Source organism: Anoplopoma fimbria, chromosome 19, assembly GCF_027596085.1.
Source record: "Anoplopoma fimbria isolate UVic2021 breed Golden Eagle Sablefish chromosome 19, Afim_UVic_2022, whole genome shotgun sequence".
Lineage (NCBI taxonomy): Eukaryota > Metazoa > Chordata > Actinopteri > Perciformes > Anoplopomatidae > Anoplopoma > Anoplopoma fimbria.
In genome coordinates this window covers 1,222,558-1,248,206 of record NC_072467.1, presented here as the reverse complement: position 1 = coordinate 1,248,206, position 25,649 = coordinate 1,222,558, and the positions used below count along the sequence as shown (strand labels likewise).

General features: G+C 38.1%; 3 protein-coding genes across 3 annotated transcripts; all 3 read right to left on the bottom strand.

Moving 5' to 3' along the window:
- Positions 1–1,669: 1,669 nt before the first annotated feature.
- fbxl22 (F-box and leucine-rich repeat protein 22) lies at positions 1,670–5,675 on the bottom strand. Its single transcript, XM_054620797.1, is given in 2 exon segments — positions 1,670–2,036; positions 5,227–5,675. Coding segments are annotated over 2 exon segments (798 nt in total). The 3' UTR covers positions 1,670–1,687.
- Positions 5,676–7,995: 2,320 nt separating this feature from the next.
- On the bottom strand, positions 7,996–19,154 carry usp3 (ubiquitin specific peptidase 3). The gene is made up of 15 exons (XM_054620503.1): positions 18,716–19,154; positions 18,153–18,213; positions 17,036–17,173; positions 16,737–16,820; positions 16,428–16,509; positions 16,017–16,096; positions 14,872–14,985; positions 14,389–14,502; positions 14,079–14,228; positions 13,553–13,659; positions 12,550–12,630; positions 12,319–12,437; positions 12,075–12,188; positions 10,424–10,491; positions 7,996–9,176 (listed from the first exon to the last, which is right to left on the bottom strand). The coding sequence occupies exons 1-15, from the start codon at positions 18,804–18,806 to the stop codon at positions 8,729–8,731; spliced, it is 1,851 nt and encodes a 616-aa protein (XP_054476478.1). The 5' UTR covers positions 18,807–19,154; the 3' UTR covers positions 7,996–8,728.
- Positions 19,155–20,616: 1,462 nt separating this feature from the next.
- si:dkeyp-73b11.8 (BPTI/Kunitz domain-containing protein) lies at positions 20,617–25,414 on the bottom strand. Its single transcript, XM_054620678.1, has 6 exons — positions 25,319–25,414; positions 24,049–24,240; positions 23,268–23,444; positions 22,121–22,165; positions 21,876–21,954; positions 20,617–21,755 (listed from the first exon to the last, which is right to left on the bottom strand). The coding sequence occupies exons 1-6, from the start codon at positions 25,383–25,385 to the stop codon at positions 21,665–21,667; spliced, it is 651 nt and encodes a 216-aa protein (XP_054476653.1). The 5' UTR covers positions 25,386–25,414; the 3' UTR covers positions 20,617–21,664.
- Positions 25,415–25,649: the final 235 nt, after the last annotated feature.

Below are 25,649 nucleotides of genomic sequence, written 5' to 3'. Positions count from 1 at the left end.
GGACCATCAATGGACAAACTGTTCATATTGTTTGATTCCATATCACGAATCAGAACAACTGGCAATAGAACACAGAAATATTATATTGTTACTGATTGCAATTTGGAACATTTTGCATGATGATGCTGTGAGAAAGGGCCTGTACTTAAAAAAATACACTTCACAATAACCGGTGCTACAATTCTGCAATAATAGATCAATATACACCTGCTCAGGGGTCATTGTTGCCTCAGAAGTGGCCCTTCGTAGAATCCCGATAAAATATATCAGTTCGTTTTGGAATTACAGCCCCAAATAAGTATTTTCTTCAGTTATTTTAAGCTGCAACTAAACAGCATTGGGGAATTACATGAACCTTTGTATTGTAACAAATCTTATTAACATGATCATTATCAAAATTTAGATACACATTCAGAAAAAAAAATTCACTGTCCATCACAGAGCAATGGAAATTGGTTCACATTTAATAGGTCAGAAAATACAAAAACACACTGCTTAAAAAACAACAACACATACATTAAGTCAATTAAAAAAACACAGTATCTGATCGCATGTCCTGGTGTAATTGAAAAAAATCATGTTTCTAGAGTTGCCCAGAACGAATAAACCAAACATTGTCTCTAGCAAGATCCTTGTGCATTTTTATGTTACCTGAATGCCAATATAGTTCCCAACATGCTTGCTAAGGGAGGGGTGAGAAGAGGGGTATTAAGTTAGATGCTATCTTCAACCTCACCACTAGATGCCACTAAATCCTACACACTGCTCCTTTAAATGACCCTGTGTGAAAATCTATGGTCATTCTTCAGAAACGCACCCATAGGACAGGGAGCACCCTGCATCAGCAGCCTGCCTAATGTGTCTCATTGCATTTATAGGCAGACACACTCCCCAAATCAACCTACTTTCATATATCTCATAATCTTATATAACATGATTCCAATCACATGCACAGAGCCACTTTGCCCTCAGACAACCTTTCCTCCCAGCTCTGTCATGTCTTATCATAACCAAGCGAGCACACTTTTTGTACTCTGTAGGTGTGCATAACTTATCTGGCGCAGGTATGTGTGTATTATTTTAATCAAACTATGAAATGCTATTAAAGGAAGAGTTTAGCATTTTGAGAAATAGGCCTATTCGCTTTCTTGTTTAGGGTTAGATGAGACGATCGATACCACTCTTTCACTCAACAGTCAATATGTAGCTGGGGCCATCAGCCGGTTAGCATAGCTTATAGCATAGAGACTGAAACAGTGGGAAACAGCTAGCCAGGCTGAAGCTTCATATTTAACTTATAGACGTGATAGTGGTATTGGTCGTCTCATCACCTCTCAGCAATAAAGTGAATAAGCCCTTTTTCACAAAAGTGACAAACTATTCCTTTTAGACTGGAATCATAAAAGTTCATAATTTCAATGTAGGAAATGTAAGGAAATCTATTTAAGCATTATTGTGAGTGTGTCTGAAATTCTCCCTGGTTAGTTTAACATGGAATTGAGACAGCCTAAAAAGTCCATGTATTTGTAAGGAGGACTCATGTTCAACATGTGTTGTATAAAAGTTATAAAAAGGGTGCAAAAACACATCTATTAAATACAGATACCAATCAAAAAAAGGCATCATAGTCAAGTCTTAAAGAGTCCAAAGATACAGTAATGCTCTCCCTTGTTGTCCAGCATTTCCATCAGGAGAACAGCAGGACTTTCTGCAGTGTCCTCCTGAGTGGCACCCTCTCCTCAGGCTTGCTGTCTGGGATCATATCAGCGCTCTTCTCGGCACTCAGCTGGATGCCCGGCCTCATGTCTCCGACAGCCTGCAGGCCGGCCTGAGTGATGTTCCTGCAGAAGTCCACCTTGACCTCCTCCAGACTGTCTCCGTGAGCCACCACACCCTGCAGGCTGCAGTCGGTGATGCGGACGCAGTTCTCCAGGTGGAGGCGGCGCAGCTTCCTGCAGCTCTGCAGCACGGAGATCACATCCTGGTCAGTGATGTGTCCACAGCCAGACAGGGTTAGCCGGAGCAGGTTGGGACACCTGTAGCACAGACAGCTGTCAGTTACATCATAAATCAGTGACAGGTTAGCACAAACATGATGTAGTATAACCAGTACATCAACTGTTCTATGTCAATTTTACTTATCACGGCAGGACATATTGTATAGTGGGGAGGGATTAGTTTGTTAAGTCTTCAGTAAGTCTTAAGTAGGCAACTTTCTCTTGAATAGAATCAGATAAAAGAGGAGAACATAGAGATTCAGGGCCTGATCTGAGCCAAGTGTAAATACGATCTAAACGACTTTGTGAGGCAGCACAGCACAGTCTGTTTAACAATAGAGCAGTTTAATACCTAGACCAAGCTACCTTTTCTTTACACGCTGTCCTACTGAGCATGTGTTTCCGTCCTGTAAAAAGCTTTTGTGAATAAATGGAGTATGGAGAACAATAACAGGATGTTGATGACGAATTATAGCTTGACAAAAATCCATTTTCTCATGCTCAATTTTACAGGAATAACTTGTAAAAATGAAGGTGAATTGTTGCTTTGAATTGCATGTTTACTGCATGTTTCCAACCACTGTCAGGAATGAACTGCAACCTACTGGCAGGCCGAGAGCACAGAGCTTGCAGACAAACACTCCAGTGGCAACGGATCTGGGATGTCATTCACGTTCACTGTTGCAGATTACATAAAGACTTACATAATCTTACCACTCTACCACATGTGAGCCAAACATATTCCAGTTGCCTGCAAGAGCTGAGGGTGCTGCCCCAGTAACCTCTGAACATGGGGTAGCACAGTCAATCCACGTGCCCCGTTGCATTGCTACATACGGTCGATGTTGGGCTTTATCAGCGCATGTGACTGCACGGTATTGACTTTAAACAGTAAAAAAATAAAAATTAAAGGGTGGGGCGGTGGAACAAAACAGCTAAAAGCCAGCGGTATTTAGAGATTCAGCGGTCTCTAATGACTACAGTTGGTGTAAACATGACAGGAATAAAACATTAATCAACCTTTGTTACATAATCCTATCTATCTATGGACTCTAAAAGGAACTGCAGACATACATTCATTCAGCTGCCTTTGGTCTCTCAAGTGGAAGGGTTTGTAGCAAACACGCTAAACTTACTAAAGTCAGTTGTGCATTTTTCAAGCAGCAGCTGAAACTGTACATAAGCAGAAGTCCTAACTTAGAACTTAAATAGTAGCCCAGGACGTGCACTTGTTTTAAGACATATTAGGCATTACTTTATTTAAATGGTGTACATGACATTTTGGGGTGAAACTACTCAGAACTATTTATCCATGCCAAAGCTTGGCTGTGTCACCCACACTGGAATGTTGAGCATGTTAATTTATGTTGTATAACTCTTGTTTTATAACTGCGACCTCAACATAATCGAATAAAAAGAGATTGAATGTAGTCATCTGGCCATATTGGAGCTTCATACAGTAAACCACACTATAAAGAGGCCCAAAGACATGCTGTGTTTTATAGTTATTTTCCATTAAGATAAAAAAAAACACAGCCATGAGCTTGGCGTCAGAGTTTGCGTGGAGTCTCATCGAGGAAGAGCCAGGCAGAGACAGATGCACATGTTCATTCCTCTGACAGCAACAAAGAGCCAATTGTAGGCTCCACCTGCCTGCGTAAACCTCCAGTCTGCAGCTGACTGGGAGGTTCTGCGGCCAAATCACTCTTTATCACCCCCACAGCTTCTCTGCGTCCCCTCCCACTTTGTCACGTGCACTTGCTCTCTCCTCCCTTAGACAATTTGGGAGGGTTTATCAGTATGCAATGAGTGTGCCTTAAGGGCGTTGAGATACAGCCCCCAGACAAAGTAGGTGGTTCTACTTTTGACTTGTCTCACAGCTCTCGTGTCTTGCGTCTCAAATTTCACAATACAGGAAATCCTCACAGGGTCATACACTGAGCCAGTGAGCCAGCCCCACTTCCCTCCTCTTGTCCCGGCCAGCTGCGGTGGCCAGACTCCCTCACATCAACGGTTATTACTGGCTGACTTGGAGAAATTATCCAGAGACCTCATTACGCCTCTCCAGGCTGAGTCCTGCATGCAGCCAGCCACGCACACAAGTAGAAAAAGCCAACAGAGCTATAGGTTTCTGTGACCTATCACCTCTAACTGTCACATCATTTAATACATATAATTTGATATTTGACCACAGTTATGTTAGTTAATAGAATCAGACTCATGTCCCACAGATGTGTCTCTAGCCAGCTCCAGACACTCCATCTGTTTCTAATGATTTTCTTCCCTGCTGCCTACAGCTAAACATGGCAGTTTCAGTATACCATGTGCCTCTTATAAAACATTGTTGTTCCCTGTGGTGTGGTGAATGACTATGAAAAACTTGGAATTCATGTGATCATCCTCAAAACACATCTTACACAATATAAAAATAAATTGAAGACAAAAGTTTGTGAAAAGCAGCTACATTGGTGGACAAAGTAACAGGATAAGGTTAAAAGACACTATAAATTCTGATTAAAGATGTGTTGTTAAATCAGCTCACTGAACTCACTGGACTCTTCTGTCTGGACAAGGTAAACTTTTCATGAACTCAGAAAAACAGCCCTATTCCCAGCTTTGTAATGATACATTTTCCAGCTAATCCAATATACTCTATTTACCTGAAGAAGTAGAATAATTGTTTTTAACCCCTAAAGGAACACTTAATCCTTCAATTCAAGGTCGGAGGTAAATGGTTTTAATCTGAATAGTCAGACAAATGTAGCGAAGTAAAAAATATAATATTTTCTGAGATGTAATGGAGTCGAGGTATAAAGTTTTATAAAAAGGAAATACTCAAGTTAATTAAAAGTACCTGTATTTTGTACTTAAGTACACTACTTGAGTAAATATACTTAAACTTAGGGGCCGAGACACAGTATAAATCTGAGGGGTCACAAGAGAGCTGATAAAAGAGTAGAAGCAGAAAATGTTTTCCTTTTTTGGTGAATTATGAGATAATTTTACTTCTGGGAGACTTCAAAAGTTTTTCGAATACAGGTAAATAACTGTTAACTGGTAGTACATTACTGGTAGTAAGTATACATTATTTTGTTTAAGGTTTCACAAGCCAAAAGGCCGGTGCTTTAGATGAGATTACATAACTGTAAGGTACTAGTGTTGTTTTGTTGGTCTATTTCATAACATAACACACGACAAAGCAGGAGGGGAGAACCACACAAACACTCACATGCGGCAGACATGGGCCATGAAAGTGCTGACCAGGCCCTCGTGTTTACTGCAGATGTCCCTCTGAAACGAGCTCTTCAACCAGTCCTCAATGTTGCACACTTGCAGGACCCTGCTGGAGTACCAGCAAACCGTCAAGTAACGCAATGAAGACCCCAGCACAAAGTTGTCCCTCTTCAGCTGACACGGGGAGCTGAACTGAAGCAGAGTCCAGAGGCAGGGGTCCAGGAATACCTCTCGCAGCTGAAGACAGGTAAGGGACAAACTCCTCCGGCTGTCCTTGTCTAGGAAGGAGAAAAGGTGGAGGAGACACTCACGGTTGAGCTCTGTCAGCTGCATGTTGAAGCCGTCCTAAGACAGAAAGAGAGGCCTCGTCCCTGTGGCGCAGACCGGCCTGCTGGTAAGCAGCAACAATGCGCCTGCAGCCTGTATTGTGTGGCCCAGATACATGATGCCTCCTCAGGCACATGCTGGAGGCCTGCACATATAAGGCCGTTGGGTGCTCTCTATTTTGGGAAGACAACTGGCTGTGCATTCAAAGATTGAAGTGTTTGAGACATACACTCCTTTTCCATCTGTCATGGCTCTCAACAGGCGGCAAGTGCTGGACTGAGCCAGATGTGAACACTGGCCTGGCCTAGTTCTCAGATAGCAAGCAGATAGTTTACACACTGAGTGACACAAAAAAGAGAATGTATAGACTGTAGAATGTATAAAAGTCCTGGAATAATAATTTGACCCTCACTGCAGAGTGATAGTAGTTGTTGACTCTAGAAGGCTGTTTTTTACATTCATTATTTTTCAAAAAGGAGTTGGCCTAAATGCCATTTTAAGAATCTTTAAATAGGTTATTTTTTTGGTGGGAAACTATATCAGACTGAAAACATGTCTGTTTGCTTGTGTGTCATTTCAAATGGTCATTTTTTAAAAGATAGTTTAGAGTCGAGAGTTTGTGCAACAAATAAAAATGAGGCTAATGTTTTGTCTGAGTCATGTAGGGAGAAGCAACAATATAAAATATAATGCAATCCAACACATTCCTAAACAGAAATCACAATGAGTTGAGTAAGCCTCTTTGCACAGCATCAACAGCAATAAACATGCGTTTTCCAAAGGTAGTACAGTTTATTCAGTAGAACCTGTTGAACTTGAATTAAATGAAGGCCTAACAGTAAAGCTTTAACCACTGTTGATTCATATAGAAGGTAATTACAGAGCCTAATCATGTCATGACCTAAACAAAGCCTTCATGTGAAGGAACACAGTGAACTATGACTCACTGTGTGTTTGAAATTGCTCAATTGAAGTACAGAGGACGTACTGAGATGGCAAAAAGGCAAAATACCATTAAGTCTATGTCATGACCCCACACCACATTACCAGTTATGTAATGGTCCACTTGTTTATACCAATCTCTAAAAAAATGTAGGACATTGGGAAATGCCACTGTTGGGAAGGCGGATTACAGTCTGTACTCTGACTCACCGTGTCATGGTGTTCTTTACCAGACCTCTGATCTGACAAACACAATGCAATGGGAGCATATTATTAGCAGCTGTGATCTAGCCTCCAAGAGGAAAAGGAGAGGGGTGGGGGCACTTGTGTGTCATTAATGGGGACAGAGTACCGAGCCCACAGCCACCTGTGAGCGGGCGAGGAAGAGCAGCTGTTCATCATCATACAGGAGTGCTTGTTCCTGCCTGAGCGAGGAGGCTGACTGGCTGGCACGTGTCCCGAGGGGAGCTCTTATGTGAGTCTGTGTGTGTGTGTGTGAGAGTGTGTGTGTGTGTGTGTGTGTGTGTGTGTGTGTGTGTGGAGATGTTTGCTAGAGGGAAGAGGAAAACAACATAAAAAAAAAAAGGCTTGCTATAAATGTGCTCTCTTTCCTTGAAGGTCATACTTATTAAAAGCTGTTTTCTATTAGAGAGCGTACAATAAGGTAAACACCATGTATGCTCTGGTCTACATGTGTCCAACCTGACATGTGAAAGGACAGCTCCTGTACATCAAATTGTGCACTTTGGAAAAAAACTGAATAGAAAAAAGATACATAATCAGCTACAGTGTGTGCTGAAAGAATAATAGGCAGAAAAACATATTTTGATCAACTTTTGTTGGTCTTTAATTTAGAGCTGCGACCAATTATTATTTTGATAATAAATTAATCTGCCAATTATTTCCCAGACTGATCAATGAAATGTTTGGTCTATTTAACATTTATTTTAAATTCAATTTTAAATATCAAACGCAATTTCCTAGAGCGTAGCATAAAGTCCTCAAATCATGTGTTTTTTCATTCAGTCTTAAGAGCCATCCCAGGCCATTTGTTTGGCATTTTTTCTTTAAAAATGACTTCAATGCACATTAGATTATCATATTTGCAAATTACATTTCTGTGGATCTTCCTGTTGTTTCAGCTCAACATCAACTGTCCTGCAGTTGAATTGATCTTGTTCTTAATGCTGCAAACTAAAATCTGTGAAAACTATTAATTGTATAAAAGTTTCAACATCTTTCAGCTGTGGTTCATAAATTCTAAATCCTGTGGATACACTCCTTAAGGACTATGAGGGAGACTCTCATTATGAGACAGTGTGGCGGCATGATTCTAGGTCTATTATTCTGACTTTTGTAATTAAAGAGCTTCTGGCACTTAAACGTAAATATTTAACTGCTTAAAAGAGTAATGGAAGAAAGTCTTCACGTCTACATATGTGGTAAAAGATTTGCAGGGTCGCTACAGACGGAGTGGTCTTCAGAAAAAGGTGAACTTCAAGTTTTCATTTCAAAAAGATTCTCCATTGTATTTTGTCATTAGGACTTTGTCTCAAACATGTTTTATAAAATAATTTCATCAGGGCCAAGCCTTTTTCAGATAAACATAAGACAAACAAAACAATTTGAGAATGATCATTTCTTTCACATTGGTCAAGAAGTTAAAAGAACTTTCTGGAGTCCTAATGAGTATTTGTCAGTCTATAAATGCATTGCATTCTTTATCCTAAAACATCTCATAATAACTGGAAAACAGAACGATAAAGTTCTCAAGAAGTTGATATTACAAAATTATTTTTTTAAAAACAATAGAAACTCCAAATATTATTACATTGACAGTGTCTTGACATAATCAATTTCATCAGTCTAGGCTAAATATTGGACCAACTGAGGTTTTCCAAGGCTACAGCTTTACTTCATCTTTTTAAACAATCACATTTGGAATCTATTACATACAGAGAAGTCTACCTCAACTGAGGAATAAAACATCAAGAAAATAAATGCAAATAGTCATACTAAACATATCTCAAGCAGCAAAGTATACCAGATGTTGCCATGCAGGTCGTAAAAAAAAAAAAAAAAAAAAAAAAAAACTAAATAGTTGCACAAACATTAAACATGAAAATTACTATTTAAACTCAAGCACGGTGAGAAATGTGATTGAGGTGAAGCCAAAATGGAGTGAGTAGCTGGTCTGAGGCGGTCTTACAGAATCATTGTGCAACAGCTTATATAGCTTCACTGGCTTCCTCTGTTGCCACCTTGTCTGAGGTATCACTATCTGTTGCAGCATCCATTGAAGCCGTGTCAGCTTCATGCAGTTGAGCCATGTCTTCACCCACATTTTCCAATGCAGCATTATCTGGGGCTGCCACATCCTGGGTATTCATGTGTGATTCATCTATCAAAACCATGTCTGTGGCAACCGTGTCTGCTGCAGCCTTGTTCTGAGCAACTGCTTCTGAAGGACCGCTGTCCGTGGCTGCTGAGTCCACAGCAGGCTTGTTTGTGGCCGTCTTGTCTGAGGCCACCTGTTCAGTCCGCTCCACGTAGAAGAGGATGTAGGCCTTGGCCTTCCTCACTACGTCCTCATTGGTCAGAGTCACTGTGCTGTCGTTGAAGTGGTACCATTTGCTCTCGTGGCTCCCATATGCTGTATAATGCCCTGATCCAACCCTGAGAACACAGACACATAAATCACCTTCTGCTGTCTGGCTTCTGATAGGAATGTATTTATTTTGTGGCTTAAGTAAGCTATAGTAAATAATAATAATAATAATAACTTTATTTATATAGCCCCTTTTAAAAACAAGGTTTACAAAGTGCTTCGACAGACAAGGCAGCAAAACAGTGCAATAGATGAAACATTAAAAACAATCGTTAGGATAAAACTAAACTAAGAAATAAAATGAAATAACAAGTGACAATCAAATAAACTAACAAAATAAATAAAATCAAGTGAAATAGATAAACATAAAATAGTAAACGAATATAAGATAGTTGTTGGACACATTTAGCTCAGAAGTGCAACATCGCCACTTAGAGGCAAGAGATAAAACAGCAGCACTTTGATGGACAGCGCTATGACTAACTTAAAGCATTTTCAAGGACTCTCAGCTTAATGCCTTTCAGCATTTAGTGAATACATGCAAATTTAAAATACAGCTGTCCACAAGGCTTTTCTACAAAATTGCATCTGAATTGTTTGTATAGCAACTGGGTGTCTGTCAGCCAACTGTAGTAAGCAGAGCTGATCGGCAGATGTTTCGATACCAGTGTATGAGAAGTAGTGAGCATACGACTGGATAAATGACTTGGATTTTATTGCAGGAGTTGTGTGACAGTTGTAAATTAAAGTTTTGACATTCTTTGATTCTTTCTTCACCATTGAGGCATGCGAGAAAAACGTTTTCTCCATGAATTCAAAGTTACAAGTTAAATGGCTAATTTGGGGTCAGGTATTTCTCTAATGCTTGGGAGAGGGCTCAGGTGAAATGGTTAAGATGAGGTGTGTGGGTTTACGGGGGCCTCCCTAATTCGCTAAGCGTATAAAATCGGCAAGGTCATCTCAATAAAATATGCAATAATTAAGATCAGTGTATAAGATGGATTAGTGGCTTTGGAATGTGCCAGAGGCCACCAAATGTGTAACCTGCCCTAATAGATGGTTTGTAACACAAAGCCATTGGCGGTGCCTTCATTGGAAACTGTTTGGAAAAGAGCAGGTACTTTCAAAAAAGTATCTGGCTACTTTTCCCACTGCCTGGTTACTTCATATCCTTGTGGGAAGCCCTAGATATATGCAATATCTATTTGAGCTAATTAAAATCTGCTAAATGTAATTAAACAGATGAAGATTGAACAAATATGAATTTTTAACTTTTCCATTTCTGTGTTCAAACAGGGAAACTCCATCAACTCACCCAGATCCGTGATGCACTACGACAGCGACAAGGTCATACAGGCAGCTTTCTGGTAATGAATTCTCTGGCTGCAAACATAAAAAAGACAAAATAAGTTATTCTTTTACTTTGCTTAACCACAGTACCAAAAACATCATGCCAAGGACCTACTGTGAGTCTTAAATTAAACGTGTGTGTGTGTGTGTGTGTGTGTGTGTGTGTGTGTGTGTATATATATATATATATATATATGTATACACACACACACACACACACCTATCTATCTATCTATCTATCTATATATATATATATATCTGTGCTTTTTAAACCGAAAGCACCCTTTTTTATATTGCGATACTGGTAATTACATACAATTGAGGATAACAGAAGCTCAAAATGGTACCCTCGTCAGTGCAGCGTCACTTGCGGGCAGTTAGCATGAGTTAGGGCATGGTGCCATGGACAGAATGCACAAAACTACATACTTGAATAGTTTGAACCTGTGTTTTTTAAGAACTAACATTCAAACGTCATTTTTGGCCAATTTTGATAGCCGAGTTCACAGGTGATTTGTAAATTGAATGAGAGATGCCATCAACTCAAAATTACACAACTTAAAGAATAATAACAACAAAAGAAATTCCAGTTTACACTGGTACCCTATTACGAGTTTGTCAGATAACAGAATCACTGTTGAACAGCGCCCCCTGGAGGCATCAGTAGACACTTACCTACTCTGACACAGAATGGCAAAAGCAGATTACATTACAGATAGATATTCCTTTATTGATCCCCATGGGGGAAATTCGGTGTTGCAGCAGCTCAAGTACAGGGGAAACATATTAAGATAATAAATAAAAGATATTATCAAATAAAATAAATAAAAATTAAAATTAAACTATAAGACAGCAATGTACAGTATATCTACATGTGTGCAGTGTAGGCATTATGTGCGCTACACAATAATCTTACAAAAAAGATTGATGATCCGGCATTACTTACTCTAATAATAGCTTTTTCTATAAAATGTTAGAAAACCCTGACATATACCCCCCTTCCAAAGCCCAAGTCATGTCTTGTATTGTCCGACCAACAGTCCAAAACCCAAAGATATTAGTTATCCATGAATTTAAGCAGCTTTGCTGACCATTAGCGTATGCATAATGCATTTTGAACACATTTCCCATCGTTTTCCAGATGTGGTGAACCTCTGGTGGATGTAAAGCCATCATAATATGACTAAGGGAAAAATTCAGTTTGAGTTAACCACCAATTTGGCAGAGGAACAATTCGTTTTTTGTATTTAAAAATACATTCTATATTTCAAATTCTTGTGCGTCATGCGGCTGCTCTGTTTGTGCCCAACTTGCAATGCAGCCATTTTAGTTCACAGTCATATTTCAAATTAATTTCCAAGTCAGCTGTCTAGCATTTCACTTGATATCTTTCTGGGGTCTGACCTTCATTACAAAGGTTTTAATTTGGCACAACTTGATTTAGTTTAATTCAAAACTGCTGCTCATTTTCACAGAGGCCTGAACTAAGAGAGCACAGTCTCTGACCTGTATCAGTTCTTACTGTGCCACTAATGTGGCCAATGACTTGTGTCATGTTTCATGACTAAACTGCAACATATTCATTTTCATTCCTTGTTCATAATTTTAGGACTCACCTCAAGTAAGTAGCGCCTCATGTCCAGGCCTTTCAGTGGAAACTCCACATAGGTATCCACCTTGTTTCTTAAAAAAGCCGTCCAGTGGAACCTTTTTAGGTGCAGACACAAAACCTAATAATATAGGAAATAAAACCTCCAATTATACCGTAAAACAATATTTCCCTGAATACTTTACTTTCGTAAAATAACAAATTAATCAATTGTAAAAAATAATGAAAGAGTTGAGAATTTTAGTCTTTACTTTTGGCAGCTTCTGGACCCAGAACTTCTTAGTGGATTTCTGTCGCTTTTTACACTTATGGCAATAGTAGAGCTCCGTTTCATCAAGTTCTTCCAGGTCAGTGAAGCTACGCAAGCAGTCTAAAACATAAAAAAAAAAGAAATGTTGTCATTAATCTCATTAGTACAAATTTACCAATACTACACAAAAAACTGGCTAATGAGTCATTACCTCCGATAGTGGGAAACTTACCACGCAATGTGCAGGTCGGCCCTGGCTCCTGGTCCTTACTTCTCTTCTGTCTGAACTGGCTGGGAATGTCTAAAGACAGATCTGAGTGAAAAAGAATGGACATCAGTTCTCACATACATCATAATGCTTTAATTATTAACCCCTAAGTAATTGTGTTGCCAGTAAATACTGCGCCTTTCAACATGCTGTATGTGACTATTCACAGAAGAATCGCCTCAAGGCCCAAACGCACTGAAAGCAAAAGTTGAAACGCCTCATTTGACGGTCCTGTGGAGGACAGCAGGCATTACATTTGAAACGCAAACACCACAGAACCATCACTATTTTAGGTAACGGTTGATATTAAGGCAATATTTTCATATAGTACAGATACCGCTTAATCAATTTAAGTTGATCTAAATAGTGAAGGTCCTGGTTTAAAACTATTTAGATCAAAGTTTAACTAGATAATGTGAAATTGATGTCACAAGATCCTCTTGACGGAAAACGAATCCCTCTGTTGGGAGTTGTTGGGACGAGAGAAACACTCAGTCCACTTACAGTTGTACAGTGGTGTTACAGAGTGACGCTTCTCTTACCTCATAAACAATATTTGGTTGAGAACAGACACCGTCCTGCAGAGAGCACACAAACCCCAGAAATTTTTATTTTGGTCTGTCATCAATTAAAAAAACGAATTTAGGTTAAGTATTAACAGCTGATGTGACCTAGCCCTGGCAATGTTTGTCATTTTAAAGCGAGAGTATTATTAATAATTAATTAACTTGATAAAATATCGTCGTCAGGGGGAAAGAAATCCATTGAATTTTATTATTTTTAGCTTGCTCCAGACACGTAATGCAGCTGCAGGACTGTTTTGGTTACTTGCTCTTGATTTGACGCCATAATCGAAACAAGGTACGAATGGCAAGTAATGCTTTTGACGCATTTTCGGTCATTAATTAAGAAAAGGTGGACTTCAGAACATCTGCGTCAGATGCTTTCAGTTAGTCTGGGCCTTTACCGAGAAATGGATCAAACTTCCGAGATTCTGTTCCACATATCAGGCAGTTGACTTCATTCTGAAGTATGCCGCCAAAATTGGATGTGACAACACTGGCAGTCCCATTTCTGTAAAGAATCAAAATGCAAACATACAGCTGTTATTATCAATAAATGCACAGTCATTCTTGTGTTCGGTCAACGTATAAGCAAAATAATATGCAACCATCATATTCTAAATGTGGACGAGTCAACGTTACAAACTAGTAAATGCTATTATTTGATCATTTAGTCATAAATTCTTAAGGGAGAGACTACAAACCTAAAACTATACTGCTTTGAAAAAGAAAATATGTGCAAAAATTAAACACAGTATACCAAAATGCCATAGTAAAAATGGGCCATTGGAACAACAGAAAAAAAGAAATTTTGGTAAACATATCATGGAGGGTAGCATGCCTACGATACATGTCTGCTTCTTAACTTTAAAATCAACTGAAAAACACCATATACATATACAAAATAATTTTAAGGTTGCACGGGCTTACATGCAGCATTTGCCCTCTGCAGTGGAGATTCTGAGCCCATCCTGAGGTGAGACTGGTAGAGACGCCCCGTTGCGACTGTACTGGAGCTCCCTGTGGAGGTGGTCCAGCAGGTAACGCATGAACTCATGTGCATCCTGCTGCTGATAGCCCCTGGACACAAACACACAGCTTGAAATTACATTTGTTCCAGTCCTTGATGCATATTGCATCTTTGATACTATCTTGACTGTGATATGTTGTTTTTTTTTACGTTTATTGCTCAGCATGAGGAGCTTAATTCTGGCAAGTTCTCTGGAAACTGTTGGCATACCTGAAACTTGGCATGATTTTCCATATTGCATAAAATAAGGAGTCTGGACTGAAGGCTGTCTGGCTTCCTTGCCACAAGGAACAAAGGGTTTTCCTGAACTCCTCCACGAGAGACCTGTTCAACATAAAGCAACAACGTTACCCCGCTGCACAACCTGGGACAATAAACATATAAAGCCTGTCCAATACTCTGTTTTTTTTTTGTTTGTTTTTTTGTTTAACAGAAGACACTAAGACTTTCCAATAGAACACATACCCAAACTTGTTAGAGATTGCATTACAATGTAGATTGTTTCATACATTCATTGTATAATACTATTATTAATTACTGCTGTTAGGAGCCCCATCAAGTATTTTTCTAAGAAGGTCATCTTCCTTGATTACTCACAAGTCACACTTTTATCAATTTTATCCTTGCTGAAAATAGTTGTTAGATCATTGCATTCAGCCCATAAATCCTCCCTCCTACAGAATAGGACCTTACACACTGGTGTCCCCATGGCTTCGGGTGTGGTACATCCTTCTTCCTGCCGTCTTACCACTGCGTAAAGCCACTGCAGGCAACTCCTTGAAATAACAGCTGAACTGCTTGATGTTGCTGTCAAAAAAACATGTTTTTGTTATAACATACTTAACACCATGGAATAAGCACAAATGACAAAACATGCAACAAGCAGGAACACCCATATTAGTTATATGAATGGTCTAAACATACCACTTCTTGATTAAGTCTTACCAGTCACCAAAAAAAGTAAACAAAACCGAGAGGAAAGTGAGACATGTGTTGACCAAATTTCATGACCGACATAAAATTATGATTTGTAACAGTTCATTTTTCTAAAGAAAATTTGATGTGTGAGAGGGAGAGAGAGCCTTGTAACCGTGCTTGTTTTTCCCCACTAAATGTATCTCTGTTTGAGTGTGTGTGGGAAAGAAAGAGAAAGATCTTAAGTGTCAAACAAGACATTTTGGTTGTTGTAAGCAACCAACTACAGAGTAGACAATCTGCTATCCTGTTTACACCGCCACACACATACCTAGTGCATGTGAATAGTAATGAGGTAGGAGTTTTCAGGTTTGTTAATATGGAGCGAGACTATTTTTAAAAAGGTAGCTTAACGCTTGTGTGTACGGAGATTGTATTTGTTTAAAACACCATTTTTTTTTTTTTTAAACGTATTAGTGTGGATGGGGCCTAAGATTATGTAAGATGATGACTTACAAACTACAGTAACTAATGGCTGCATGGAAAGAAGTAAAACTGATTATGTTTATTTAAAACTTCCTGTAAGTCGCTTTGGATAAAAGCGTCTGCTAAATGACTGTAATGTAATGTAATGTAAAACAATCTATGGCAGGCTATGGTTAATGGTCAGCAGAATCACAAAATGTACTTGATATAAAGTTATGTAAAAACACACCAGGAAAAATGCGTGTTAGCTGGGAAATATGTCCTTTGACTGTGTCTTGTTCCCAAGCAGCCTGTGTAACTCCCCTGACTGTGCCCCAGACTGCATTAATAAAGGATGACTTGTCATGGGGCCCTGGTTCTACAGGGGCATAGCTACTGAACCATGCTGCAAACCCAGTTAATCACCAACATATTTCACTTTCGGAGCAGAACCTTACCTGAGGGACTGCAGAATGGCATTCATGAAGCATGTGTTTCCCAAGTTCCGCAGGCCTGTAGCACCTAAAGCTGCCCCATTCTGTCAGAGACAAGAGAAATGCATTAAGATGTTAATATTCAGTATACTCAAACAAAGATTTTTTTTAAAGGCGTAGGAAGAAACCTGACTAAAAACAGGTTTTAATCTAACATTTAAATATATCCTGATAGTCACCTAGTGTGGAGCTATATTAAGGCTGTTATGCCTAAGTTAATTGGAGCCCTGACCCCAAGTGTGAATAGAGACTTGTAAAAGGGAAAATGAGCTAAGTTTGAGCCACAGTACAGTATTTGTGCTAAAACAGCATCGTGGAGCTCAAACTTACAACTTCTACATTCAAAAGAAAATCTTAATATTTTCAGCAACTTACATTGTCTTTCAACAACTTGCTATCTGGAGCTGGGTTTTCCTGAAGTTTTCTTTTCCTCTGTCTGTCACCCATCAGGACTGAGCTGTTGGAGGGAAAATATTTGATCAGGACACTGGTCTTGTATTGAGCACAATGTGAAACATATTTTTCATGTATCTTTTGATTTGGCATTTTGTTTTTGGTTGATACATCTTAACTTGCCTTTAAACATTCAAACACAATCAAACTATGAAAACAAATGCTACATTATAATTACTTATTATTAGATAATTTGGCAAGTGAAATAATAATATTTAGATTTGCACTTACTTTTCTAAACTTTGCAGATGTTCCCTCACCTTCTGCACCTGCCCAAGCTTGGTGTCATTAACAACAAAGTCGTCACATCTGTAACTATAAAATCCACATTAGTCAAAACACCTACATATTTGAAAACAGAATGAACTTATTGAGATTTGGACCCATTAAAACTTTGTATAAGAAACACCGTTTCATGAATATATAATATTGTGTTTCACCCATGACTGTTTATAGACTGTACTTTTTCAGGGTCCCACTGTGAGTAACAGAATGTAAACATAGATTTGTTGGTCATGAAAGACACTCACCAAAATACGCTGTAGTTGCTGCAGTCCATGCAGACAGAATGATGGGATTTCTCCTTCTCCTGTTTCTCGCCCTTCTTTTGACTGAAGCCACTGACTTGACTCTCTTCAAAGTGTTTCTTCGCATGTCCATTGACATATCTATGCAGAAAGAGATTACTTTAAAACACAACATATAGAACCAGCGTAAAATAATCTTATATGAAGTATTGGCCTAAAATATGCTCACAAATGTTATCAAAGAATATGCTGGGAAAAACATTGCAGATTTGATCTTGATGGATAACTATGGTGCTCCTCATAACGATAATCAGAGCATCTGTTTTTAAAATAAAAAATAAAATCCCTGATGATCTTTGAAAACCCCAGAGTTTCTTAACTCCACATGCTTGTGTTTTGACAGTATTTCAAGAATCCTTAAATATCTTTATTACCATCTGGATAAACACAGTCTGTCTGCTGTATGAAAACCCCCGATTATAACCCATTTGCCAAGCTCAGACTACATTACAATTCCTTGTTAAAACAAAGATGGTAAGAAGGTGGACATTGTTCAAAAACAGTGCTGAAGTCTTGTCAAATGACCTTTCTTTTCCAAAGATTTTTTAAAGAATTAAAACAAGCTTAGCGATGTGACTTAAACACAAAAGCAGAGTTCTGAGACACACAAGTTGCTGGTGAAATACAGTACCAGTCAAAAGTTTGGACACACCTTCTCATTCAATTTTTTCAACTACATTGTAGATTAATTTGAAGAATCTAAAATATAAAACATATTTATGTGGTTTGCTTGAGCATTTGTTTTAGATTTACCAAATAATTCCATGATGAAGGTGTTCCAAACTTTTGACTGGTAGTTTGGATGTCTTCAAACTATTAAGTCTACAATGTTTTAGAAAAAAATCTTTGGAAAAAAAATTTGAAAGACTTCAGCACCATGTTTTTGAACAATGTCCACCTTCCTGTCCAAACTTTTGACTGGTACTGTATAGTTTACAAAGATTTTTAAAGAATTAAAACAAGCTTAGCGATGTGACTTAAATACAAAAGCAGACACACACAAGTTGCTGGTGAAATATGTTTGTTGCTCCAACTATAACTTTAGTTGTAAACAACTTACCTTCCACAATGGACCATCAGACAGGTAAGGCAAATCCACGGGCTTTTATTAGACCTACAGACTGGAGACACAAGAGGAGGTTAGTTTCATCACACAGTGCATTACTGTGATTCTCTTTTTCAAAGGACCCTTCCTTTGTGAGTGACTTGAGTTTATATCCAGAGTACTGCACACACACACACATATATATATACATATATATATATATATATATATAGTATATACATATACATATATATATATATATATATATATATATATATGTGTGTACTCTGGATATACTCAAGTCACTCACAAAGGAAGACACACACACACACACACACACACACACACACACACACACACATATATCCTTTGTGAGTGACTTGATATATATCACAAAGAGTCACACACACACACACACACATATATATATGAATTACAGATTACATATATACAAAGGATGACACACTTTTTCATTAATTTTTAGATGTGACACTTAAGTGTGTTTCACACCACTTGGAAGTCACACACACACACACACACACACACACACACACACACACACACACACACACTCTTACCTGTGCAGCACCAGGAGACCGGTGACCCATGAGGGAACCGTGACGTATCGACCGGGCAGCTCACGTTTGGGTTCAGATGAGGGCACTCCATCACTACACCACTACACCACCCACGGTGTAGCACCAGGAACCAGGCAGCTAACAACAGCTAGCCAATTAACCTACACTAGCTAGCTCACGTTAGCTTGGACAACTACTTCTGTAACTCGTTTTAAACCTACACTGTTTCTTGCATAATTTGAATAAATAGTTTACATATCGTAGAGGTTCCGTTTCCACCCCGACATATTGTGAGTTAGAGTCGTAGCTTTGGTGTAAAAGGGACTTGGTAACTGCTGGCGTTTGCCACAAACAAATGGAAATACTTGAGGAAGTGACGTAGTTTCTGCGAACGTTCTAACATCAAAGATGAAAAAGCTTCCGAGAGTTAGTGCAAGTACTTCCGTGTTCGCTTAAATCCCCCTAGGCTGCTTAAAGATCCCGGATGTACCTCCTATTTGGGTCGTTTTTTTCTATTGGATTTACACCTACTGGGGGTTTGGAAGCGCTAATGTGTAACCTAATAAAGTAAATAAAGGATTATCTTATCTTAAAGCCGTTTTGTGACTTAAAATGTGTTTTAGAAGTGTCGCGCATGCGCAGTGGCCTCGCTTCCGACCACATGTTAAAACGGTAAAATAGTTTAAAGTTGACTACAGTTCATAATTATGACATTTTTAATTGTTTAAATCACGCTTTCTGGAACACTTTAGGAGTTTGAAAACAAGGGTGCACAAAAAATAAATGTAAAGTTACTTCTCAAGACTCACATGTTAACAGTTCGTTCATTGCATTACCAGTAAATTATATTTATTATATTTATATTTGCTACAGAGCTACAGATATACACAATAAGCATTTTGATAGGTGAGTCAGACTCATTTGAAAGCATTTTACGATTTTATGACAAAAAAACTAAAAGAAATTCTCACAGATAATTACATTACATTACATTACATTACATTACAGTCATGTAGCAGACGCTTTTATCCAAAGAGACTTACAGGAAGTGTATTCAACATAGGTATTCAAGAGAACTACTAGTCACCAGAAGTCATAAGTGCATCTCCTTTCTTAAACCAGCATCTTAAAGCATAAACCAGAGCAAAAGTATAGTGCAGAGGCAAACTTACTACGAAACAATAATTGCAACAGACTAATACGCAACAAACTAATACATTACATTACATTACAGTCAATAATTAATAAGTGCAACAGACTAAGAGAACAAACTAATACGAATGCAATAAGTGCAAAACCAGAGATAAGTGCAAAAACTAATACTAAATAAGTGCACTAATACGAAAACAAACTAATACAATACAATAAGTGCAATAAACAAATACAAATTCAATAAGTGCAACAACTAATACGAGTGCAATAAGTGCTACGAGGAAGGCTCAGGGTAGTACTGACTGAGATAATGACTAAAATGATTGCGTTGACATGTAAAGATGCAACCCTTACACGTATAGGTTATATATAGGCCAAACCTATTGATTTAATATAAATTGGCTATATTAAATACTGGGGCTACTTATCCAAGTGGTGAGAAATTATTGTTTTGAAAGTCACAAGTAAGTCACTAGTGATTGCACTCAAGTACCAAGTCAAGACAGGCTTAGTGGTGAGAAATTATTGTTTTGAAAGTGAACAACGTCAAGGTTAAAAAAGTCAGTGTTTTATTTAAGGAAAAGTGAACGTTTTACAGAGTGATTGTAAATTATTTTAATCATTAAAACAGTGATGATAATGATGATGTCCTATGAAAACCTCCACCACCTGCAGTGAAAAAATGAACTCCAAAAGAACTCCAAAACACTTCAATCATAAAAGAAGACATTTCAGTGATTCTTATGCAAATGTGCTTTTATATTCCAAATACAAGGCATGCGCATGAACATTTGATATAACAGCCACACATTTAAGGAAAAAGTGACAGGTTGTTTTTGACATTATTATGTTGAGATGTTTACAGCCTAAAACAAAAGATTCACAAATGCTGAGCAGGAAAGTATAATAACAAAGTGTGCAGTGGGCATGCACTTCACAAAAACACCTCTAATTATATGTGTTGGGTTTACAATTGGCACGTGCCTTCAGAAGACTTCAAATAGTTTTCAGCAAATCTTTGAGCCAGGTGATGATGCAGTTATATTTTGGAAACATTGAAAATGCTTACAAGACCCCATTGTTAGAAAGCATCTTATGTAATTTTGAAGACGAGCACCTGAACTAGGAATGATGAAGTTCTGCTCCTGTTTATTCTTAAGTGTTCGTCTTAAACAATGAAACAGACTTACTTCTAATGGAAATATTTCTCAAAACTTAAATGATGGGTGTATTTGTTCAGGGCAGCAGTTAACAATGAATTTAATTAATAACTGATGTGCCCACTGCTTCTCAATTAATCATTTGGTCTAGAAGATTTGTAAGAAATGTCCTAAATCGTTTTGTCCGGCCAACCCAAATAAATTCTATCTACAATCACATAAGGCAAATCAGAAAAACCTCACAACTGAAAAGCTGGAACAAAGGAAACTGTTGACATTCTTCCTGGAAAAATGATCTCAATGATTAATACATTATTAAAATGGTTTCAGTTGAATTAACTGATCAATTAATTGACTAATTGTTGCAGCTGTGGTTTGACTAATCAGATTTATTGAAATTGCTAAATTAAAGTACAGTTTATAGTTCCCAGGAAATAACACAAAATAAGAAACATCACTTTGCACACGTTGTAGGTGAAACAAAGCATGAAATAGAACAAAATTGTAATGGCATTAAATGTCAGTAAAAAAATCTAAATTGAACTTAAATGTTGTTATCAGTTATGTTTGGTATCAAGACTTGTAGAGTTATAATACATAACCAAACGGATAAATGTTGCCATCAAGGTGACATGATTTATGCCATTTCCATCCCCCTTTCCTGAAGAGGTGAGGCAGACTGGGGCTCTTCACTTTTCCCCTGTGCCTTCTTTTTGGGGTTCTTTTTCCTAAAGAAGAACAATAAATATGAATACAAATACAGGACAGTGGTCATTAAGTGTAAGTAATGTTATCGTTTTGAGGTTCAGTTATTTATGTAAAACTAAAGACAAAGAAAAAGGTCTTACTTTGACTGAATGGTCAAGACAATCACAGTTATGAAGATGCTGGCAATAATGGCAGCAAGCAGAACTCCACAGATGATGGCTGTTAAAGAGGACAGATGAGTAAGATTCATGTGAATAGATTAAACACTAAAACTATATAACAATATTTTATGCAGATAGTTCCAACTAGTTAGAGCTTGATGTAAAGTGTGTAAAAAACAGTTTTGACTTAAAGAAACCCAACAAAACATTGTGTGTCTACTGACCAATAGGAGTGTCTGGCTCCGCTTCCTCCTCTTCGTCACCAACATCTTAGAACCCAAACAAATAACATCAACATGATGAAAAACATAATCGTGTATCGTATTTTTTATAGTGTAATTCCTGACCCATTAGTTTTTAAACATGCATTGACATATAATAATAATAATAATAATAATAACTTTATTTATATATATACCTTTTAAAAACAAGGTTTACAAAGTGCTTCGACAGACAAGCCAGCAAAACAGTGCAATATCTAATAATCTGTGGCGGCTGTGGCACACGAGGTAGAGCGCTCGTCCCGTAACCACAAGGTTGGTGGTTCCCACTGCTCCTCCGGGATGGGTTAAATGCAGAGAATTGTAATTTCCCCATTGTGGGACTAATAAAGGCTTAATTATTATTATACAATAGAAGAAACATTAAGAACAATCGTTAGGATAAAACTAAACAAAGAAACAAAATGAAATAACAAGTGACAATCTAATAAACGAACAAAATAAATAAAATCAAGTGAAAATAGGTCAAATATAGTAAACGAATATAAGATAAAATACTGTCCTATGGTCGCCTTTGGTTTTCAGTCTAGACTTTGGAGCAGCCAGAAGGGCCCCACCTGAGGATCTAAGGCTGCGAGCTGGCTCATACGGGGTCAACACTTCTCCTATGCATGTCGGGGCCAGACCCAGACGTGCTTTAAAAGTGATCAGCAAAATCTTAAAATCAATTCTAAAATGAACAGGGAGCCAGTGAAGAGAAGCCAGGATTGGGGTGATGTGATGTTGTCTGTTACAACCAGTAAGAAGCCTCGCTGCGGAGTTCTGAACCAGTTTGAGGCCAGAGAGTGACTTGTGGTTGATGCCAGAGAGGAGGGAGTTACAGTAGTCCAGTCTTGAAAAGACAAATGCATGTATGTTTTTTTCCAGGTCTGGGGGAGTGAGGGTAGGTTGTATTTTGGAGATGGTTCTGATTTGGAGGAAACAGGACAGGACTACTTTTGTGATGTGGGGTCTGAAAGTGAAGTCGGAATCAAATAGAACTCCTAAGTTCCTTGCCGTGGATTTTATATTTAAAGACAGAGGACCAAGTGCACATAATGATGGTTCAACATGTATACTTAACAGCAGATGGAGACAGATCAGTGCTCACCATGGATACCAGAACAGGTGGTGTTGCAGATCCCTTGGTCAGTAAACCTGTTTCCGTTTCCGATGCATCCAGACCAGAGGAATTTTTTGCATTTGTGATGAACAGAATCGTAGTAGTATCTCAATAACTTAGCACTGCATTCACCCATGGCCTTTTTAAAGTGGCAAGCTTGGGACACTGTGAAGAGAAAACATCATCCGCATTCGAAGTAGTCATTATTGGGGTTGCTGTTCATTAGAGAATTAGATGATACAAACTTTATCAAGCAGTATATTAAAGCTTCAGGCGTATTTATTCACATTTTCATCTGTCATTAGTTGTCCTACTCTTCCACCACTTGGTGGCGTATTCCTAACACTCTGTGTCTTTTTCTCTGAAGAAATAAAGTAATAAGGTGGGAAAAGTAAGACTCAACAATTTATGGGTGTATTAAATTGACTCGCAAAACAGCATTGGCATTGATATCATGTTCATTTTGCCGTCTTATAATGAACATGCTTCCACTTAGTTATAATGATAATATGGGTGAGGCATATCTCAAGAAAGCCTCCCTCTCATCGTCCTTTAGGCCATAAAACTCCACCTCATTAGCCAGTTTCATGTTCCAAAGTCCTTACAATCGGGAAGAAGGACAGATGTTTTTTCTAGACAGGGTTGATCAACATTTAGGGGCCCTTTATAGTTGCATTTAACATTTTGCTTATTTAAAACAGAGCAAAGCAGTGAACCAAGATGAGTTACATTAATACTCTTTCACTAATAGTGTTGAAAACCATCTTACCATCCATGGGGTAGATTTTATCTGCATTGACGGAACAGTTTCTTATGCACTCTCTTTCATTCTGAAAACGGTTGGCGTTTCCTCCTTGGCCTTTGTATATGAAAGGATTGCACTGATCTTTGACGTGGTCATAAAACAAAGCAAAGGTGAAGCTTGAACCTTCACCTTCATCAGAGCCCAATGCACAGAACTCTGTTGGATGATAAAAAAAATACTGTTAGTTAGATAAGTTTTATTATTATAAGAATTATTGGCTGTAGAGTTGACCATTTCACAAATACTGTATGATAGGTGTTACACCGAGAATCATCAGCACATAACTAATGTTTAACTAATCTCATCACCAGATACCCACTCCCTCGTTTTATGAGAGCCATAAAGAGTGTCATTTATGGTACATTTTCAGTCCTCCCGCCCTTCATAGATTTCACTATAGGGAAGTGGTTTCAAACGGTTCTTGTAAAATCAGATTTTTTTACCCAAAATACACTTGATTTCTTTGAGTGAAACTAACTTAGTAACTAACTGGCTATTCCTGGGTGCTCAATAATTTGCACGGCTGTGGGGTGAGATGAAGTTGCAGGTTGACATAGTTTCAGCTCATCATGCTCAGGCTCAGACAGAAATGATCTCAGTGTTTAAAAGTTTAGAATTATAGAGGAAGGGATTGTCCAGTCAGCTTAGCACAACCATTAGCAGTGTGTAAATAACACTTCCAGGACAGTAGGTCCAGTAAATACCGTCTGTTCTTTTTTTGGTCACATCTAAAGACAATCATTTTTGGCTTCAGTTGCTAGTTACAACATGGACATAGTCAGTGAAAAGGTAAAATACAATTATATCTCGCTGAGTGATGCAGTCTACAAAATGTAAACAATCTACACAATATACTGAAACATGTTTTTTTTATCATCAAGTCTATTGATTTCTGATTGAACATCGATCTTAAACTGTATAATGTCTTCCGCCTATTTAACCGCCATGTTGCTCTGAATGGACCGAAACTATTTTCTCCTTGATTCAGTTTCAGAAACATTACATCTAAATAAAAAACATTGATAATCATATAAAAGTTGAAGAAAACACAATATATTAACAGTTATGCTTTAAAAAAAATCAGCAATACACAACGCGAACACTTGATCATTCTTCACTAAAGATGAGTCTGTGTGCTCATTTCCTGGCCAATTCTGAAAAAGTACACCTGTCCATGTCCATAAACCTTTCTTTGGTAGAGTTTTAAATTAAGAAAAAAAACAGTTTGATGTACCTGGAGGATTTGAATGGCTGATGTAGAATGCAGAAAATGCAATCCCCAAAAACAACAGGTGCTTCATCTTGCTGCTTGTCTTTGTTCTGTCTTTACCAGAGTGAGTGAAGGTTGTAAACTAGAGTGGGTGGTCAAGACCTTTGGACCGTCATTTCCTCAATGGTGACGGCTGCAATCGAAACAAAAGTTAACAAAAGGGAAGGACATCTTTCTCCTTTTTATTAGCTTTATTATACAGTAGGTGAAAGGTTTTTATGCAAGGTCGAAACCAACTAGCTTAATATGTAGATACTATGCAGTGGCATGGTTTAATATTGCTATTGTTGGTTGT